This window comes from Schistosoma mansoni, chromosome 1 (assembly GCF_000237925.1).
Source record: "Schistosoma mansoni strain Puerto Rico chromosome 1, complete genome".
Taxonomy (NCBI): domain Eukaryota; kingdom Metazoa; phylum Platyhelminthes; class Trematoda; order Strigeidida; family Schistosomatidae; genus Schistosoma; species Schistosoma mansoni.
The window spans coordinates 40,304,836-40,325,594 of record NC_031495.1 but is presented as its reverse complement, the minus strand read 5'-3'; the positions used below and the strand labels follow the sequence as shown (position 1 = coordinate 40,325,594).

Below are 20,759 nucleotides of genomic sequence, written 5' to 3'. Positions count from 1 at the left end.
AAAAAACAAATTACTGGTACATTCAAAAAGAATTATTTATAATTTATATTGATTTTCCAGAATAAAATTGAAGTACATTTTTCTATTATAATTTAACATTGTTTGATGCACACTGTATAAGGCGCCATGGGCCTTTTTCTTTTTTAACCGGATCAGGTGAAACTGTAGGATAGTGAATTATAGGTTTTGTACCATCTAATGAAGTGGTTAATCGAGGTGAAATTTCTTCTTCATTAGGATTCTCAGCAAATGTTACTTTTAATTTATCTCCAGTTAGTTTGGAATATCTTTTAGGGTTTAATAAAGTTGATTCTGATGAAACGTTTGGTACTTCGGATAAAGGTAAAAGTATAGGTGGGTTGGAAGATGTAGATGGAGTTATATTTAAACTTGTGGCTACAGATACTGGAATTAAACTAAAATTCAGACTACCAGTGACGTAATGAACCGGGAATACTGTAGCATCTGATTTACGGGAAGAAACATTATGATTTAGAGTAATTTGGTCACTGTTTGGTGAACTACCAATATTATTTACACTGCCACCACGACCAGAATCGACATCTGAGTCAATTACGGGAGCGTCATTCAATGATGAGGTGCAGAGATTTCTATTCATTTCGGAGCAACCAAGATATGATGAATCATTTAATGGAAGAGCGAGAAGTTTCATTGCAGTTCCTTGTGCTCCATGAATAGCACATACACGGGGAAGAGTCATCACTGCATCCTGCGTATAGGATGTGTACGGGACAGAATTTATAACTGAAGTCGGCAAACTATCAGTATGCGTTTCTTGACTGCCCTATTCGGTAAAAACAAAGAGAAAATCAAATAAACATTAAGTGAAGCGTAAAAAGAATATTAAATATTAGTAATATATGATATTTGTGAATTAACAATGGAATTCCATTCTCTTCCTTATAAAATAAATACTTGAAGCTTTCCCACTAAACTTCCATACTGTTTTCCGCGGATTTTATCAAAGAATATTATGGATAATATACTACTAATATAAAAATTTAATAAAATTGCAAGATTTTAACAATATGGGTGAATATGTGAATGACGAACAAAAATTTCCTAACAATTTAGTCCAGCTACTTTTATCAGCATTCATGGATTTGAAAATAAGGTTAAACTTTTAAATTGCACAGTCTATTTTCACTAAATAATCGATAATATGTGACTCCAACGATTATTTTCATACCTATTACATAAGTTTTAGTTACATTAGAATATTCATGATCTCAGTTAGCATTTGTGAATTTAACCCGTGCTATTAAATCGCTAAGTTAGGCGATTTACAAAATGATACCTTTAGTTTTCATATACAGTTGAAATCATGAGTCAGTCGAAGCTAGACCACCATAGAAAACCTGTAAGAAATTATAATTTTGCTGTACATTTTTAAAAATGAAAACTTCTGTTTCGGGTCATCAAAATGTCGAACTATTTTGTATAAAATATTCCTATTGAAACATTTAGTCTAAAATTTTAGTGCAAACTGTTACTGGCTCCAAAAGAATTTAACTGCTTACGAAGTAGTTGTATTGTCTTTCAAGTTTTATTCTATCGAATTAGCTATTATTTCATATGTCCAGGTTTCTCTCTGATTTCCAGAGAGCAGATATTTTCTAAGAATTATATGTTATTGATAAGATTTAGTCTGATTTTAAATATAGTTTAATGATTATATTCATACATATACCTGTATTACTAATGAGAAAATTGTCGTTGATTTGACAGATTAGTATTAGTTACAAGTTATAAAGAACAATAAGATCATCAATTATCCTTAATAGTTTATCAATTAAAAGCTTCACATCATCAAACAGTGTGCATGAATGTTAATATCATACAACTGAAAATAGGAGAGGGAGACATATACGATGGGCTTGACATTTACACTTAATTGTGCTTCTATTTTCATGATGAATTAATCATTTGTATATACCTATAAACAGTTAACTAAAAAGTAATGTATAAGTATTGCTGAAACGAATGACAAACAAAAATTTAATATTCATTTTGCATAGATTAATAAAGATTGGTTAGTGATCAATCCATGTCGAATATTCAATTCAAGTGTGAAAATGATTACTTTTGATTTCTGTCTATACATTACTTTTATAATCGATATCTTACTGAATATGTATCCACATTTTTCAATTATCATCTCAGAAGATAATAACTTTGTCTCTGGAGGGAAAGTAAACCCTGATCTATATAAGAACTTTCGTCTAAATTAGAGCGAATAGTTACACAGTATTTGGGCGCCGAGCTGATTTAAGACATTAAATATATTGTGAATGAAATTTCTCCCCTCACCACTTACGTATATATACAATATGTTATCTTAACACATATCATTTCGCATCACAAGTCTCTTACACACTAATACATATACCTAGTTTAGACACTTTTTAACGCTGATTGGATGACCTATTCAGTGTACAATGAAACGAAGAACCATGTACCTATTTATATTCGATAATTTTGATGTTTGATTATATTTCCTTGAAAAAGCTTGGACCAGATTGCCAGGCAAAACGTTGGATTTACTTCAAATTCATTCGCTGAGATTTTACAAATATATTATTCCTATTTAAACCCTGATCTAGTTTTATTAGATTTCTTAACTATTAAAATTACTATAATATCTACAAAACCCCTTCTGATTTCATATTAGTTAATTTTTGCCTCAACTAATAATACATAAAAGAAAATGTGGCTTCTTGTACAACAAGTGGTTTGACTGTATCACTAGATAATGTTCAGACAATGAATCATATTAATCATCGTAAAGTTATAGCTTGATTGTATTATCCAGAACAATTTTTTAAATCCATTAAAGATCGTTTCCTTTAGTGCGATTTATTTAATAACAAAAGTATTGTAGTTTTCCTTTTACCATTCTAGTTTTTATTTATAAGTAATTTTATCCGTAATTTTACTTTCAGTCAATTTTTTCCTTCTTTCATGAACAAAATCAATGTTTTTTTTATTGATATATTTTGTTTTATCAGAAGGTATTTTGTTGAGATTTTAGTCATTTTATAGTCGAATTCATGAGTCAATTGAAGCTAGATCACCATGGAAAAGTAAGAAGCACTGGACGGCTGTTTCGTCCCATTGCAGGACTCTTCAGCAGTGCACATCCACGATCTCACCTCACGAGATTTGAACCTAGTCTAAAATAATTTCTGACAGGTTCTCTTTTATATAATGTCCGAAAATTGTTTTCATTTTTTACTCACTTTTATAAGAACTACTACAAACACACAAAAGCCAAACATTTAGTTTTGTTTCGTTGAAAGGACATAACGTAGTTTCTATCAAGAATTATTATTCGTTATTATTTGCTATCCCAACATAAATCAATTGTTCGTAAGCTTATGATAAGGAAATTACAATTTCACTAGAATATAATTATACTGTATCATTTTGATAGAGTGTCTTGTAAAGAACATATTTCATTTCTTTGATGAAAACAACTAGCTATGAGTCTCTCATATTATCGATTCCAATAATATTTAATAGAAGTTGTCTATTTTTTTAGTTTTACAGTATAATTATTAAAACTTCTCAAATTTATATCAGAAGTGGCAAAATATGATAGTGTCTTCATTTTTTCAATGTTTTTATTAGTTGTGTATCTGGGTAATAAATACAGTTTTTATTATCTCTTCTAGTTAGGAAAAAGACACACTATAAGTACACTCCTTATCTACATACTTACACTAAATTTGTTGTTGTAAGTTGATGAATAATGTTATTGTAAGCATTTATGTTACGATTTATAGTTGAAGAAAGAGAATATGTTTTAGTGAAGACCTGTATTAAGAACCACTTGAATCTAATGATAACTTGGGCCATTTATTGATCAAGTTATTCATATACAACAGTAATGTTTATAATTACCCAATACTTTAAATGGTATTTGTCTGTCTAAAGAACGTTTACTAACTATATATATATATTCACTTACAGTCCATCAGTCTTGTATTCTACTTCGAATATCCTTAGTCGTTTAGAAAATGTTTGTAGTTAGTCCCCATCTGGAATAGTATACTCTCCTATAATTTTCAGAGTAAAGACGTATGATAATATAAAACAGGCATTTATTAAGTAGTGGATTATATGGATTATTTTACCTGAACGAAAAGTTATTTACAATATTTTACAAATGTACTTTGATAGAAATGTCATGTATCTTAAAAACCAACATAAGTTTTCATAATTATTATTTCTTAATATGTAAGTCAGAGAGGAACTATAGATAATTTTAGCAAGCTTCTGATCAAAGCCTTATAGTAACATACTTAATTAAAATATCAGTCCAAATAAAACGAATCAACGAACAAAAATTTAACATTTCCAGTTACCGGACGACATTAATGACACTGTTTAAAAGAGATAATTGTATCGTGGAACACTATCAAGCAAAAACCGATTATTGCATAGTAATGATAGTTAAGACTTTTAGGTGATTTTATTAAGCAATGAAGGTTGATCAAGATAAACATTTTAAATACTGCATGGTAATTAGTTTCTTTGTTTCCAGCTTATGAGACGATTCAACGATGCACTGATCGTCGTGCGTTGACCTTTAAATGACCAGATGTTTACACTATACAGATCAAATTATCCCATATTGTCAATGGTTTAATATTCTTTAATAAAATACAACAATCATATTACACATAGTAAACTAAAATAAATGCAAATCTTTATTTCATCTTTTCAAAAACGAATGTTTTTTGGAGGTTCACTGAAAAGTAATAAAATTTAGTCGATACTTATAAATTCAATGTTTAACTTCTTAAAGTATTTAGATTCAAAATCATATAGACAGCTATGATCTTAATGTATAGTTCAATGAAAGTTGAATTGATATAATTAATTAATAAAACTAATGATATAATTAAAGATGGATAGTGGCTAGTAGTGGAATACAGGACGCGCGTTTCGTCCCATTTGAGACTCGTCAACTGGATGTACCTACATCTCACAGTTGATGTTCACTCTGGGACTAGAACCCAGTACCTTTCGCTTCAAACGCCATCGCGTTATCCACTCAGCTATTGAGTCCTGATAGCCACTTGCTTGTGCTAGCCACTATCCATCTTTGCTTATAATGCTTGTGAATTAAGGCAATATCGAGGCAATACGCACAGTATGCACTTATGGCCAATAAGAGACTGACCAGTTGCAGTCCTAAACATCAATGAGAAGATTCAAACAAACAATACTAAGTGAACTTAATGATATAATTGTTGTATATTGCACAATATGATTTTTATTAAGGTTGAATCTTTAAATCATCTATCATTCTTTGTTTCATCTTTCGATCAAAAATGTAACACGGATATTTTTTGACTTGAAAACTTATTGTTTACATGCATTAACTAAATACTTTTCAAGTTCACTGGTTTCATTTACGTTTTTGTAGCTCAATTATATAATAAAGTATTGTGTTGGTTAAAGTGTTTTTTTGTGTTCTGGTGGCCGATGAACAGAATGAGTTTTTAATATTTAGGGTGAACTAAGTGGATTAATATCATGGACGATAGATGGAAAAGAGCTTTCTCATCTTGTTCGAGTTATTAGATATCACTTAAAGGATTATAAAACCGATATGGATTTATTCAGAACATAACACACTTATTAATACTGACAATAAATATATTCGATTTTTGTTAACACTTATGATCCCACTTATTTTAAATTTGATTTTAATTCACCGTCGGCAAAGCTCTCGATAATAAAACATTCTATTTAGAGAGAGAGCGCAACATTATCAGAACGTTATTTCCCAGAGTTACAAACTATTGTCACCAAAACTAGGCAACATTTGATTCTTCAGTATAAGCCAAAGGGATTTAATTAGAAGTATTAAACGTTATCGATATACAGAAGGAAAACTATAAGGTTTGTACTTTTTCAAAATTTGGTTCTTGAATATAACCGTATTTCATCAAAAAAATTGGTTGCTTAAAGACGAAATGGTGTATATATAAAACAGAAGTCAAGGTAAACAAATTCTAATTTAATACCAAAGTACGATTAACATTTATTTAAATTTTTTTTTATTCTACTGTACATTTGAGATATACGATTAACATGTATTACATCTTATTTCATATTTGGTTTAATCCTGGTATCACGCATTATATATATGATACAACATTTTGGATAAACTATGATAATAAAACAATCTTGGTTGAAGATGATGGTATCTAATGCTATAATTTTTCAGGAAAATAAACAGCTAAAATTAATGTTTTAAAAGTAGGTAAGATGTTTTACCAATGTTTTAGCTATGATATCTATCTTCTGACGTATATAAATATTATTGACAAGTTTCGTATTATAAATGTGTCAAGAAGTTATTTTAGAAAAAACACCGCCTGCATACGAAAGCTAATGGATAAATTGGGAATACTATATATATATTTACCATATTATCAATTTTATTAACTGGGTCTGTATCAGCAACCATCATGTGAAATAACCATACAATGAATCATAAGAAAATGTTATTGAGATATAAATAACAATAGTTACTACGTTGCAAACGGACATGTTTAGAAATCAATTTTTGCTTCAGAATATGAATAAAAATTATCTAAATACTTGTACAAATAAGGAATATTGAGTGTGTACTTCAAATTCTACTTGGCAAATAAGTTCCTTTATTTGATATAATAACGATTCTGCAAATGATTTTCAATAGATCACGAAGTTCATCTGGTCATTAGAATTTCTTTCGACAGTGAGCTGCAGTAAAATATTCATTTTAAAATGCTTAATAGCTACTATGTCTTTAAAATCAGTTAATATTTACGGCGGGAGACACCTGCTTTGAACTAATTACTTCATATTCTAAGTGATTCAATCCTTACAGTTAGCTTGGTGTTTAAATGAACAAATGTTAGTAGTGATTGCTAAATTCACTTTCATAGACTGACTAGAGCGGTTAGGAGAACGTTTAATGCAACCGATCTCTGTCTATCATACTCGTCTCGATCTATGATTCTTCCTCGACTAAAGGATAAGTTACCTGGTTATGTCACCTTTATGTGTATCAACGAATTCAGCTGTTTCTGTGGATAAAGCTATATTGGGCGCACTACCAGACAAATGAGCCAAAGAGTTAGTGAACACCTCCCTTGGTGGTTAGGAAGAAGTACTGTCAAGACAATACGCAGCTTGGTTCTATCACACTTGATCGATAGCGGTCATGTAGTTGACAGAAATAGTTTATTTAAAGTTATTTATCGTATTCCTACTAGTTTTCTTTATGTCGCTCGATCTCGTCTCTTACATGTAGCAGAAGCTATAGGAATTCGAGCCAACAATCCAAGTTTTTGTGTTTATAAGAAATTTGTAACACCTTTACCGCTCCCTTGGACTTAATAAATGATTTTATTTATTCATTCAATAGCTAAGATTATTATAGACTGATCGGCCTTGAGGTTGGCCAAGGGAGGAGGAGCGGTTGAAGATATTTCTTTTGCTTACATAGCTCCGTTTTCTTCATCCGGATGGTTAATGCTATTGAATGACTTAGTTTGACTATTGTACTTACGATCTTTTTTTGTCAAATATAGTTGTCTCTGGTATCTTTATTCACAAATCTTATTTATTATTAATTTCCATACTCTTTCTTCAATTATTTTTCTTCATCCCCTCTCACCCTTTTCTTCCTTTCGCAAATATACACTTCATGGTTCAATTATTTGAACAATTCTTATTGCGTAATCTTATGATTTTTATGAATGTCATTCCAGTGTTTATATTTTTTTAATCATTGACCTATTTCCCATTATGTAACATTGATTCAAGCCTCTGTTATTCTAATCACAACTAGTACACCTGTCATCACACTACCAATTTGTACTTTTATTATGCTTATTTATGTAGTCTATTCCATTGTTATCATTGACTCATAAACTACCTTGATTGGTTTATTAATTTCATATATGCATATAAATATGACTGTATATTAGAGTATAGCCTGATGATTATACAATACTGTTGGCTTATATATGTTGTTCTAAATCACTTTATTTAGTTAATATTAAAAATACACTAAGCACTGATTATTTATGAAAATACTCTTCGATATGAATATAAAAACTTATATTCATGCAATGCAGTATAGTGTTATTTGTCTAATTAATTTTTAAAGCGTTAAGTTCGATTAAAGTAATTAACTGTTGATATGTTTTATTCCAAAAGAGAATTAATCAACTAAAGTGAATGGCGTAAATTAACTTAGTATTTACTTGTTTGAATCTTCTCATTGATGTTTAGGACTGCAACTGGTCAGTCTCTTATTGGCCATAAGTGCATACTGTGCGTATTGCCTCGATATTGCCTTAATTCACAAGCATTATAAGCAAAGATGGATAGTGGCTAGCACAAGCAAGTGGCTATCAGGACTCAATAGCTGAGTGGATAACGCGATGGCGTTTGAAGCGAAAGGTACTGGGTTCTAGTCCCAGAGTGAACATCAACTGTGAGATGTAGGTACATCCAGTTGACGAGTCTCAAATAGGACGAAACGCGCGTCCTGTATTCCACTACTAGCCACTATCCATCTTTGCTTACAATAAAGTAAATAGTGGTTTCATATTTTCCATTCTTTTATGTTCATTGTTTCACTTTATAATGAACATTTCAGGGAAAAGATTTCATAAATTGATATTATATAAAAGATTAAATTGTTATAGAACAAAACTTGTTCTTCAAATACTGATAATGACTTTAGATCAATGTTAAAGAAATTTTAAATCTTAAATTCAATTGTCTGAAAACAAGGTTTATAAAAAAAACAAAGCTTTCAAATGCTTACCAATTTAATGAACTGATAACGTTAATAGACATAAAAAAGTAAAAACATCAAAAAATAATTTTCATTCGAATAAACTTTTTTTCAAACTGAATACAGAAGTAGATAAAATAGCTTTACTTGTTTTAGTTACCTTTCTTTCAACAGCAATTGTTATTAATCCGTTTTATAGCATATAATGTAATCTCTACTTTTTTGTTGATTTATGAAAGTTATAAAATTAGGGTTTGTCAGGTATGAATGATCTAAAACAAACCAGGTTTCACATCTTCTTAGAATCTTACTGTGTCAGAACAATATTCTTCATCTAAAAGACTAAAGATATACCTTACTATCGAGGGCCAGCTAGTAAAATTGCTTTCAGAACCTTGCAATAAAAGCTAGAGCAATCTATAACTCACTCTTGGATCTCTCAGTCACACAGGACAAAGAAACAGTGCTTCCTCGTCTACTGTTATTTCTTAAGAATCTTTTACCTACTTTTAGTTTAGAGATAAGGTTATATTTGAATTTTATAGTTTGATTTCACTTTTTGAAATATTGAGCATTTATCTCTCTCACCACTGGTTGTTTACTGTATGATTTTGAAAACGTTTATTAGTTGGTTTGAGTAAGAGATTTACCAAAGAAAGAATTTGGCAGATTTTGATATTTAGTCAAGAATACAGCCAACATTTATCAAATTATTGCTCTGTCAGTCACAGCTCAATTAGCTGAGTCATAACTCTGCCAGCCGTGACAGTAACAGGTTTGAACAGCATGTAAAACTTTCGCCAATTTAAGACTGTCGAATCAACTTTATGCTAATGCTTACGAACATAAAACCAAGGTCTAGAGAATTTCGGTAAATGACTTTATCCGTGTATCAATTAAAGATATGATCGTCTTTTCTATTATCATCTGCATGAATTCACAACGGCAGCGCATAAATGTAGTGTGATAACTGACTTAAAAGGGTAGTGGGTGAGGCTGAAGGTCCTGGGTTTGAGTCTTGAGTGAGAACTGCTCAGGAGTTCCGTACTAGGACGAAACATCCGCCTATAACTACTAGGTTTGGATCGACTCACGTCTTCAAATTTGAAGGTATTTTATAGTTGTGTACGATTATTAGGAGAATATTATAATAAAATATAAATAAATTATTCTCATTTAGAAAATCACGACTCAAAGAACTTGTGACAATATCTGAACGCTTGAAAAATTGATTTTTTATATTTATTCACAAATTATCATAAAGTATACAAATTTGATAAACTATGTAATATAAAGTAATCTCACAAATTATATATTTTCCCCTAGTTATAATTGGTCGAGGCATAACAGTCTATAAACCGAAGATTCGAAATAATACGGATTTTAAAAAATAATTGACTGAGCAGAATTTCAATTAATGTTTCCATAAAAAAATGAAAAGCGAATTAAATCTAGTTCCTCATAGAATCATTTTAAGTTTACTATCATTTTATTTCATATGAGACAGTGAAGTATACTAAGTAAAGTCAAGTGAGTATGGAATGAACTATTATATCAAAGAGATAGTCGAATGGACACGTTTAATTCATTAAATCCTATATGAGATTAGTAAACATAAGTAAATCTTGAAATGACCAGTAAAAGATAATTAATCTCATTAAAAAAAAATAATTCATACTTACTTCTGTAGTAATTAAGCGGTTACATTCTAAATGTCCCATAAATAATGTATCATTTGTAAAATTATTTTTTGTATAAGAAGGTAAATTGATACTTATATCAGGTGAACATATATTATCACAATGTAAGTTTGTTAATGTAGATTTAGAAAAATGATCATCATTAGTGTTATTATTATTATAAAGATTACTATTACTAATAATATTATTATTATTATTATCTTTAACAAACTGAAGTAAATGATCAAGTTTGATTGCATTAGCTAAAGTATTTGGTGTTTTTGGAATAAGTGAACTTTTCTGTGCCATTTCTTGATAATGATTATATTGTACATGAGATAAAACATCACAAAATTCAATTGAATTCTTTTCTACAAAAGAGAAATGCAAAACATCTTGGTAAATATTAAGACAATTGAAGAGTTTGTTTGGTTAAATTAATTAACTGATATTAAAAAGTTTCTGTTAAATTACTTAATATTATTGAAGAATTCTGACAAATTAGTGAATTTCCCCCCAAAATATTTATGAAGAAAAAATTTGTTATCAGAAGGGGTTTTTATGGATATTATAGTAATTTTGATAGTTGAGATCATTAATCAATTGAAGCTAGACCACCATGGAAAACCTGGAAGCACTGGACGGCCGTTTCGTCCTATTGTGGGACTCCTCAGCAGTGCGCATCCACGATTCCATGGTGGTCTAGCTTCGATTGATTCATGATCTTAAATATCAAAAAATTTATTGTTTAAAATTGGAAATATCATATTATGAAAATTAAAAAAAACGAATAAAATAAATTTCAGTACACAAATCTGCTTGAATTGAACTCATATTACATCGGAAAATACATTTTATTGCATCATCGTTTGCACAGAAAATCCTTTGCAATACAATATGTATCATACTAGTGAAAACTGTTGTCAAAATATTTATTGTTCCTAATTGGTTGACATACCCAGTTATTTAGTTTTACATTATTTAACAAACAGTTACATTCAAATTCAGTATAATTGAAAATTCAAACGCTTTTGCCGTTAACTACTGTCAGCTAGAAAAAATGTTATGAAATTAAAGCATTTAGTGGTTATCTTGTCCTAATAAGAAGTGACAATAGGATAATCAATTTGATCTCCAACAGCCGAGCTGCTCAAATGTATTAAACTAAAAAGACTAGTGTTAGACAAGAATAAATTCATAACTTAGTAGATTAGTTCTATTTGTTGTTTCCGGTGGTTGAAAATTAGAGTATTATTAATTGTATTGATAATATGAATAAGTGATTGTTGAGTGGCAAGTACTGATCAGATGATTTTATTTTAAAACAAAGTATTAGCTGTTGTAAATCAAATCCGTAAAAGTCAATGTATGCAGAGATATCGTTGATTTGCTAGTGTAAATAAAACACTACCTATTGCTTTTGTTTCTTCTATGGATTAAGCCACATTTATTCTATTTGAGTTATAACAGTTAAGGACAGAAAGTTTGGCTGGAATATGTTCCTAATTATTATTGATGTCGGCAGAAACATTTTGAAGATTGTCAGCATAATATTACAAGGTTTTGAAATCAGTCTCCAAGTCTATCTTACATGTAAAATGAGTTGTGAGGTTCAATACTGGGTACCACAGAAACGACTATTTACTTATGAATAAATTTTCTGAAATAACTAGTAGATCAAAAATGAGTGATATTTTCAAGTCATGTAGGGTCAAAATAACATATAGAATATGGCAATGTTATCTTACCAACAATCCCCAGTGAATTTATATTCCCTAAAGTCTTCCCTTGTTATAGTATCTTATTATTTACTCTGGAATCTCTGACCGATGTTTCTGAAAACTGCAGAAAACTATAAACATTGAACTAAATCACCGTGTCATTCTCGTAATTATCCATTTAATTTGTGCTTTTGAATTATATATAAAAATTCAGAGAAGCAGTACCAACATGTTTTGCACTATCAAGAGATGAGCTTCCTTCTTGTTTCAATAAACATATTACAGACAGTCTACATTTACAAATTATTAGAACGTTGACAATATACAATATTTAAAAGTAAATGACATTTATTCTATCATATATATATTCTGAAAGTATGTATTTACAGGATATTTTCCGCAACGTTCTCACTAAAGACCAACTAGAAGAACAAAATAAATTTGAATCTATCGTAACTTAAGGTAAAACCAGGATAAAAGCGGCAATCTGACTATCAAATATAGCTCATAAAAAATTTGTGAATTCATATTGATGGACAACAAAAGTTCCTGTAGTATAACTTACCTTTAAGATTTTTCGTCTCCTCTTGAAATTCATTTGGCTGATGAATATCATCATCATTATCTTTAAAAACAACATCAGGAACATTATTTTTTCCTCTTGTCTTTCTAATTTTTACAGACTGACGTTGTTTTATCGAGGTGAAAATATTTTTACAAGTTGTACGTTTAGCAAACACTCCAATAGTAACAATCAGTATAATGCATAATATGGCTGTTGACACAACAATACACATCATGATTAGTTTATTCAATTCAACAGCGCCAGAGTTATCCACTTCAGTGATACCAATTAAGCCAAGTGATTTCAAATTAGCCAATTGATATTCATCAAGTGTACCAAGACTTCTACCAATTGGTGGAGAGTCAGTTATAATTATCTGAACGTCTATTTTACTGAATTTCGGTGGGACTCCACGATCTGATGCTTGAATTGATAAGATTGTAGAAACCTAATTGTGCAAATAATAAAGGAGTGGGTTAGTAATTCATTAATAAAGCAAATAAAATTCATTTTCCGAAAAACTAAAATTTTCGAATTCATATTAGAGTAACTTACAAGCTATTCACTACCCGTTGACAAAATCATTCTATTTTTTTGGTATCGAGGAATTACAATTTCGTTACTTGGTTACAAACAAAACACAGTAGAATGTACATTTATAATCTTGAAATATATTTAGGGTATGACACGGAGTGATTGAATTCAAGAATGATGACTGAATCACTAGAATAAAATTAGCTTCGTAATTTCAACCAACTACAATAACCAAGCTAATTTAATTTATAATAATAAGATCGCTCAGCAAGTGCAACAACTACAGGGGCATCACTCTTCTCTCAATACCAGGAAAAGTCTTCAACAGAGTATTGTTAAACAGGATGAAGGATTCCGTGGACGCCCAACTTCGAGATCAACAAGCTGGATTTCGTAAGGATAGATCGTGCACAGATCAAATTGCAACTCTACGTATAATGTGGGACAATCAATTGAATGGAATTCATCACTCTACATCAACTTCATTGACTACGAGAAGGCATTTGATAGCGTGGACTGGACAACACTATGGAGGCTTCTTCGACACTATGGCGTGCCTGAGAAGATAGTCAACATCATACAGAACTCCTATGATGCACTAAACTGCCAAATCGTCCACGGAGGACAACTCATCGACTCGTTTGAAGTAAAGACCGGTGTAAGGCAAGGTTGCTTACTCTCACCCTTTCTCTTTCTCCTGGTGATCGACTGGATCATGAAGACGTCAACATCTGGAGGAATGCACGGAATACAGTGGACAGGCAGGATGCAGCTTGACGATTTAGACTTCGCAGATGATCTGGCTCTTCTATCACAAACGCAACAACAAATGCAGGAGAAAACGACCAGTGTAGCAGCAGCCTCAGCAGCAGTAGGTCTCAATATAAACAAAGAGAAAAGCAAGACTCTCCGATACAATACAATATGCACCAATCAAATTACACTTGACGGAGAAGCTTTGGAGGATGTGGAAACCTCTACATATCTGGGCAGCATCATTGATGAACACGGTGGATCAGATGCAGATGTGAGGGCGAGGATCGGCAAAGCAAGAGCAGCATATCTACAACTGAAAAACATCTGGAGCCCAAAACAATTGTCAACCAACACCAAGGTTAGAATTTTCAATACAAATGTCAAAACAGTTCTACTGTATGGGACGGAGACGTGGAGAACTACGAAAGCCATTATCCAGAAGATACAAGTGTTTATTAACAGCTGTCTACGCAAGATACTTCGGATCCGATGGCCAGACACTATCAGCAACAAGTTACTGTGGGAGAGAACAAACCAGATTCCAGCAGAGGAAGAAATCAGGAAGAAGCGCTGAAAGTGGATTGGGCACACTTTGAGGAAATCACCTAATTGCGTCACAAGACAAACCCTCACATGGAATCCTGAAGGTCAAGGGAGAAGAGGAAGACCAAAGAACACATTACGCCGAGAAATGGAGACAGACATGAGAAGAATGAACAAAAGTTGGATAGAACTAGAAAAGAAGGCTCAGGACAGAGTGGGTTGGAGAAAGCTGGTCGGCGGCCTATGCTCCATTGGGAGTAACAGGCGTAAGTAAGTAAGTAATAAGATCGCTGGTAAATGGGGATAGTGAATGTTGGTAGGAGTTGTTCTATTCTAATAGGTTGCTCATGGGATACTAATTTTACTACAGCTACTCAGTGTTTCATTATTGTTTGCTCTTAATATAAGAAACTGAATCAGCATTTTGTAGGTTTTCAATATCAAACGTTCACGAACGTTTAGAATTTGTACCAGCTGAATTATAAACATTGGATTTGCCGGAAGTCTAAATTTTTTATACTGCATTTCTAATATTTCCTAATTGCTGTGCAAAATGAATTTTGTTGATTTAATAAATGTATCCAAATGGAAACATGTTTTCAATGATTCTTAATCATTGTCTATAATGTGTTTGAGATTTTTATTCAACATTTCCATTCATAAAGATTAATAAGTATAGAGGTTGTGAATATTGTGGAATGTTGTTGAGATCGAAAACTAATATGAATTAAACCACCACTAAAAACCTGATATCATTGAACAGCCATTTCATCTTAGTATGAGACTACCTATCAGTTCTCATCCAGCAAATTAATTCTTATTCTCGGGGAAATAAAAGCTTAGATGACATAAATAAAAGAAACTAGACCTATAAGTCTTCAGTGTGTTTCTTGAGTGGTAGCATTTGAATTAATCATGAAAAATGAAAAAAAACATATAAGCAATCATCACAAGGTTTAATGAAATATTGTACTTGCATCTTTAGATTTTTGAATCGTATTTGTTACAATTATCTCTCCTGTATCATGACGTAATCCAAATACATGTTTTGGATCACCTTTGAGCAAACTGTAATGTATCTCACCATTTCGACCTGAATCTTTGTCAACAGCTACCAATCGTGTTACTATAAATCCTTTTTTCTCATGTACAGAAAGTCGAACCTTAAAGGTAATAAATAAATATAAAGAATAAGTTTAATATTAATTTCTAAATGTTAATTGTAGTATTTCATAAATTAAAGCACATCTATTCGGAAATATAAACAGATTTCAAATAATGACTTTAAATTTTTAAATAGTTACAACAAACACTCATCAGTATAACGTGACGTATAACATGACGTTTAATGAGAGCAGTGCTTCTAGTAAAAATGAAATAGTTTAATTAAATATATTATAGAAAGTATTATTCAAAAAAAGACATTTAGCATGTGGATAATGAGTAGCTTTTGTTAAAATTCTGTCATAGCAACATAAATGTCGTGTTGAATTATTATTTCAAAATAGTTCTAAATTAGGTAATATCCAACTTGACATATGCTGTCATAAAGAAATAAAGAATTTGTTCAATTAATAAGGTTAACAAAAAGTAAATATTATTTTTAGTTGTTTTAAAAAGTGATATCCCATAACTTCTGTTTGTTATACATTTTTACCAATATATAAATTTTAGTTTACATGTCTCTGAGATCAAGTAGGTCGCAAGAAATTGTCAAGTTCATTTATCATAAATATATGTTTATCACACATGTACTAATTAACGCTAATTCGAACATAGATCGGAATCAAAACTGTTTTCTTTAAATGAGGCTGCATGGAGTATTTGACTGAATTTAAAGATTTACTTACGGCTGAGGTTATTGGTGAAAATAGAAAAAAAACTTGGAGAAGACTAGAAATGAAGAATAAATGAGATAACTTTTAAAGTATGGGATCGATTTTTATTGTTTTAATATAAATAAAGACATTCATTTGTTGGTTTGTTAATGATCATCAAGGATATCTACGGTATTTGTAAAAAATAAATGACTATGCGATTACCGAATCTACGTTTCATTATCTCCATTTGATAAGTGTTCTTTTTTCCCATAAATGACGATATAATATTTATCACGAACATCGATATTAACATTTGTTTATGATGCAAGCCTAATAAAAATAATGTCTGTGAAAATAACTAGTAGTTATACACAAGATGTTACTTAACTTTAACTTATATTTTCATAGTTGAAAGAGTGAGTCAATTGAAGCTAGACTACCATGGAAAATCTGGAAGCACTGGACGGCCGTTTCGTCCTAAAAATTACAACTTAAATAAAAACCGTGCGAGACTGGTAGGTCCTGGGTTCTAATCTCTCGAGGTGGGATCGTGGATGCGCACTGCTGAGGAGTCCCATAATAGGACGAAACGGCTGTCCAGCGCTTCCAGGTTTCCGATGGTGGTCTATCTTCAATTGACTCATGATTTCAACTATGAAAACACTAAAATCTCCACAACACCCTTTCTGATAATTTAACTTATGTGTATACTATGAGCTCGAAATATTTAAAAATGTTAAACTTTCCTGCCAATAACTTTATATCACCGGTTTTGTTTCTTTTCTTAAAACATTTTAACTTCACTACGGTCATGATATTTCTAAAGAAGTATAATGAAGAATGCTCATTATAGTCATAACCTTCCAACTTGGTGTAGCACTTACGATAGTCGAAACTCAAAATATTCACTCAAAATTCAGAAAATATTGTCTATTGTATTCATTCATTTCGGAAACACCTAATCTATTTAGTGAATACTATAGGTACTATAATTATTCCCGGAAAATTTACCTTGTTTTAAACAATTCAAATAGGCTATAATTATTTTGGTGTCGTTACAGTTACCTTTGTATCATAATATAAATTTGATTGTTTGGATTATATTTCTTTCTTATGCTTATTCATATACGTATTTGTATAACATATTAACTTCGCAAGGTAAAACAGATTTTATAAATACTTTTAATTACCATCAGCCCGTTTATCAACTACATAAATACACAGTATATTTTCAGTCAACTGGAAATCAATACTCATAACACTTTAAGAATAAAATTCGTGCTGAGAAGTATGAATCAGAAAGGTTTGTGAGTAATAATAAAGGAACTTTAAACAACCTATATACTGAATTTTCTCTTATTGATAAACTGTTGTATTCTGAAACATGGAAGAAAGCATAAAAATATATTTTGACACATTTAGCTGTTTAAATGTGTATTTCATCTGTCATTTTCATTTTGTTCAGAGTTTGTATGATGACGATTTCAGATACAAGAGCAAACAAACTAAATAAAATAAGAGTGGTGATAAATTTAGTGTTTGCAATCACATTTTTGAAAACGACAATCATTAAGGTCGAAGTTATTGAGCTAATGAAGCCGTGCTTCTTAGCTAGACATAAGTGATTCTGTTTCTGAGATACAACATTATAAAATATAGAATAATTTATTCATTTAGTATTGTTTGTTTGAATCTTCCCATTGATGTTTAGGACTCCAATTGATCAACCTCCATCTTTCTTTAGGATAATTTCTTGTCAGAATAAATATTGTATACATTTAATATGGTTGAAGTACACATTTTTGAATACTCATTCACAGTATACACATTTATATGTTTTTAATTAGTATAACGAAAGCTTTAACAGCTTATGAGCATGAACATCTTTTGTTGTGAATGAAATGCTTCAGTACTATTTGTTTGAATATTATATAGTTTTCCAATATAAAAAAATCGAACATCTAAAGAACTCAACACTCACATCTTGATGAAGAAGATGATCCAAAGCAATAAACATGAAATACAGAATAGGGACAAGTAGAATAGAGTTCGTTTTTTCTACAGTGATCTACATTAAGAAACATACTCTAAAGCTAACTGTAAACTCTTTATATAATGATGTTTAGTCTTTTGTTCTACCTGATGTTGATTTATCACTTTATTTATCTTGTCTATCGCAATTGTTAATTACAACAAAAAACAACCTTAAATAGTTTTATGCATAAAAAGCAATCGAAAGAAAAAAAAATTAGATCCTTCTTATGTAACAAATATGATATAGGAAGAGCTGGAAATTCTTTTCATAGAATTTTATGTACCATATTTTTCGTTTTGTGTAATTCACACGAATTTAACTATCGACATTTTTTTTTTTGAACAGAAGATAAATTACTTGTAACACGAAATTCCAATGTATATAGACCTAAATGACAAGGAAATATTGAGACTGTTTGCCTTTCTCATTCTGAATAACTCAAATAAAAATGGAAAAAAACTGTGAGTTAAGAAACTTATATCATGGCCACAGTTTAATGTCTAATTGACTTAACTAATGCACCAAAATAAATATGAAATCGAGCTACCAGGGCAACAGTCACATTGTTTATGGATTCATTATAAAAAGAACACAAATTACAACCAAAATAAATTATAGGGGTAGTTATTTAATTTTTTGGGTGTATTAACCATGTCAGCAAGAGAATTAGTTAATAATACTGATAAAGCATATTTTTAAAATCGATAGGTCTATTATTTAGACATATTTTTCTGTTCAAGAGAATCAACTCACCTTAAAGACACTTGTGTTTGGATATACAAATATTGGAGTATTGTCATTCAGATCTGAGACTAATATGCGTACAGTGACTGCAGATGTGTGAACTTTGTTTTTAATTTGTGATGTTATTTTATCTTTCGATACTTCATAATTTTCTTCTTCATAATCACCAATCTGATAATTAACCGGTAAATATCTATTTTCTAACTGAACTCCACCATCAATAGCCAGAACTGTAAACTGATAAATTGACTGGGACTCTCTATCTATAATACGATTTGTTTTCAAAAGACCATGGGAATTGATCTGTAAAAACAAATACATGGAGGTTCTTTATCGAATGAAATTTAATTAAATGTATGTATATTATAGAAAATTATTTAGTTTAAATATTTTACCGGAAAGAAACTGTTCTACCAATGTTTTAATCTGTAGTTCGTAAGTTTTCTCCTGTGTATAATAATTCATTTATTGTCATAGGTCCACGGTTTGCGAGATTTTATGTTGATAAAGGGCTTAGATTGATATATATTGTTTAGATTGAGTTATAATAAAGCAATTTTAAAGCTCACCTTACCACAGTGAATCTTTCAATGCATCATGTTTCTTAACTATTGTTCAATCTGTCCCCTAAATCCATCAGTTCATACGAAGTATTTCCATAAGATTATTATATACAGAAAAACGCTAGTACTATCATAGCGTTTATGAATTTAAGTAGAGATAATCATTAAGGATTAATTAGCAATCTAATTAATGAGACATACGGTCATGATCAATGTCTCGTTTACAAAGTTTATTTTTGTCCGTAAGTACTGTTAGGCTGAATTGCGACGAATATAAGATATTCAAATGAAAGAATTAATGTCGTATATCGAAATAATTAAGTAGAAATGAATTGCTGCACAACTGGAATAACAAGATGAAAATGAGATAAAAACCTTATTTAATTAGAAAGAAGCGTCCTAAAAGACTAGTAATCGATTAATAAAATAGACTAAAGTTTTTTTAAGCATTTCGCTCCAATGGCTACAATATTCTGGGAGAAGTCGTTTAAACAAACTAGATTCAAATTACATCTAAGTACTTGTAAAATAGTATATAAACACAATATACGAATCTTTGCAGTAAGTTCTCAGTTATTTCTGATAAAATTTATCTCTACGCTGGTTTTACATTAACCACTACGAAATAGTCAGCTCATGTTTGATTAACCTGTTGATACTCAATTTACAGGTTACTAGTTGAAATCACGAGTCAATTGAAGCTAAACCACCATGGAAAGTCTCATGCACTTCGAATACGGAATATCCGAGGTGAGCCAAGAGACTCAAAGTTGCTGAAACGAGAGAAGGAAAACTAATCTCATTCCACGATAATGTCGGTAATATGTACGTGGCATAAATAAGCAGATACAGACAAAAATATAAACCCTGGCAACGGTAACGAATATCCCGAAACAGGGTAAAGGGAGATAGAATGAAACATCTCACTGAGTAGCATACACGAGTGGTTAAAAATCAATAAATCCT

At 30.7% G+C, this 20,759-nt stretch overlaps 1 protein-coding gene and 2 non-coding genes across 3 annotated transcripts in view; 1 reads left to right on the top strand and 2 right to left on the bottom strand.

Annotated features, from left to right (window-relative positions):
* Nucleotides 1-85: 85 nt before the first annotated feature.
* Smp_196240 (cadherin-related) overlaps nucleotides 86-20,759 on the bottom strand; it is a gene marked incomplete at both ends in the record, with an annotated part of 24,402 nt that continues 3,728 nt past the window's right edge. Inside the window, 5 exons of the mRNA XM_018794413.1 lie at nucleotides 86-805; nucleotides 10,516-10,883; nucleotides 12,799-13,215; nucleotides 15,605-15,794; nucleotides 19,240-19,533. Of these exons, the coding sequence (XP_018648828.1) occupies nucleotides 86-805; nucleotides 10,516-10,883; nucleotides 12,799-13,215; nucleotides 15,605-15,794; nucleotides 19,240-19,533 (1,989 nt within the window). The remainder of the gene's footprint in view (nucleotides 806-10,515; nucleotides 10,884-12,798; nucleotides 13,216-15,604; nucleotides 15,795-19,239; nucleotides 19,534-20,759) is intronic.
* On the bottom strand, nucleotides 5,025-5,091 carry Smp_tRNA_00034_Gln_TTG.1.1. The gene has a single exon. It is a non-coding gene (tRNA).
* On the top strand, nucleotides 8,453-8,519 carry Smp_tRNA_00918_Gln_TTG.1.1. The gene has a single exon. It is a non-coding gene (tRNA).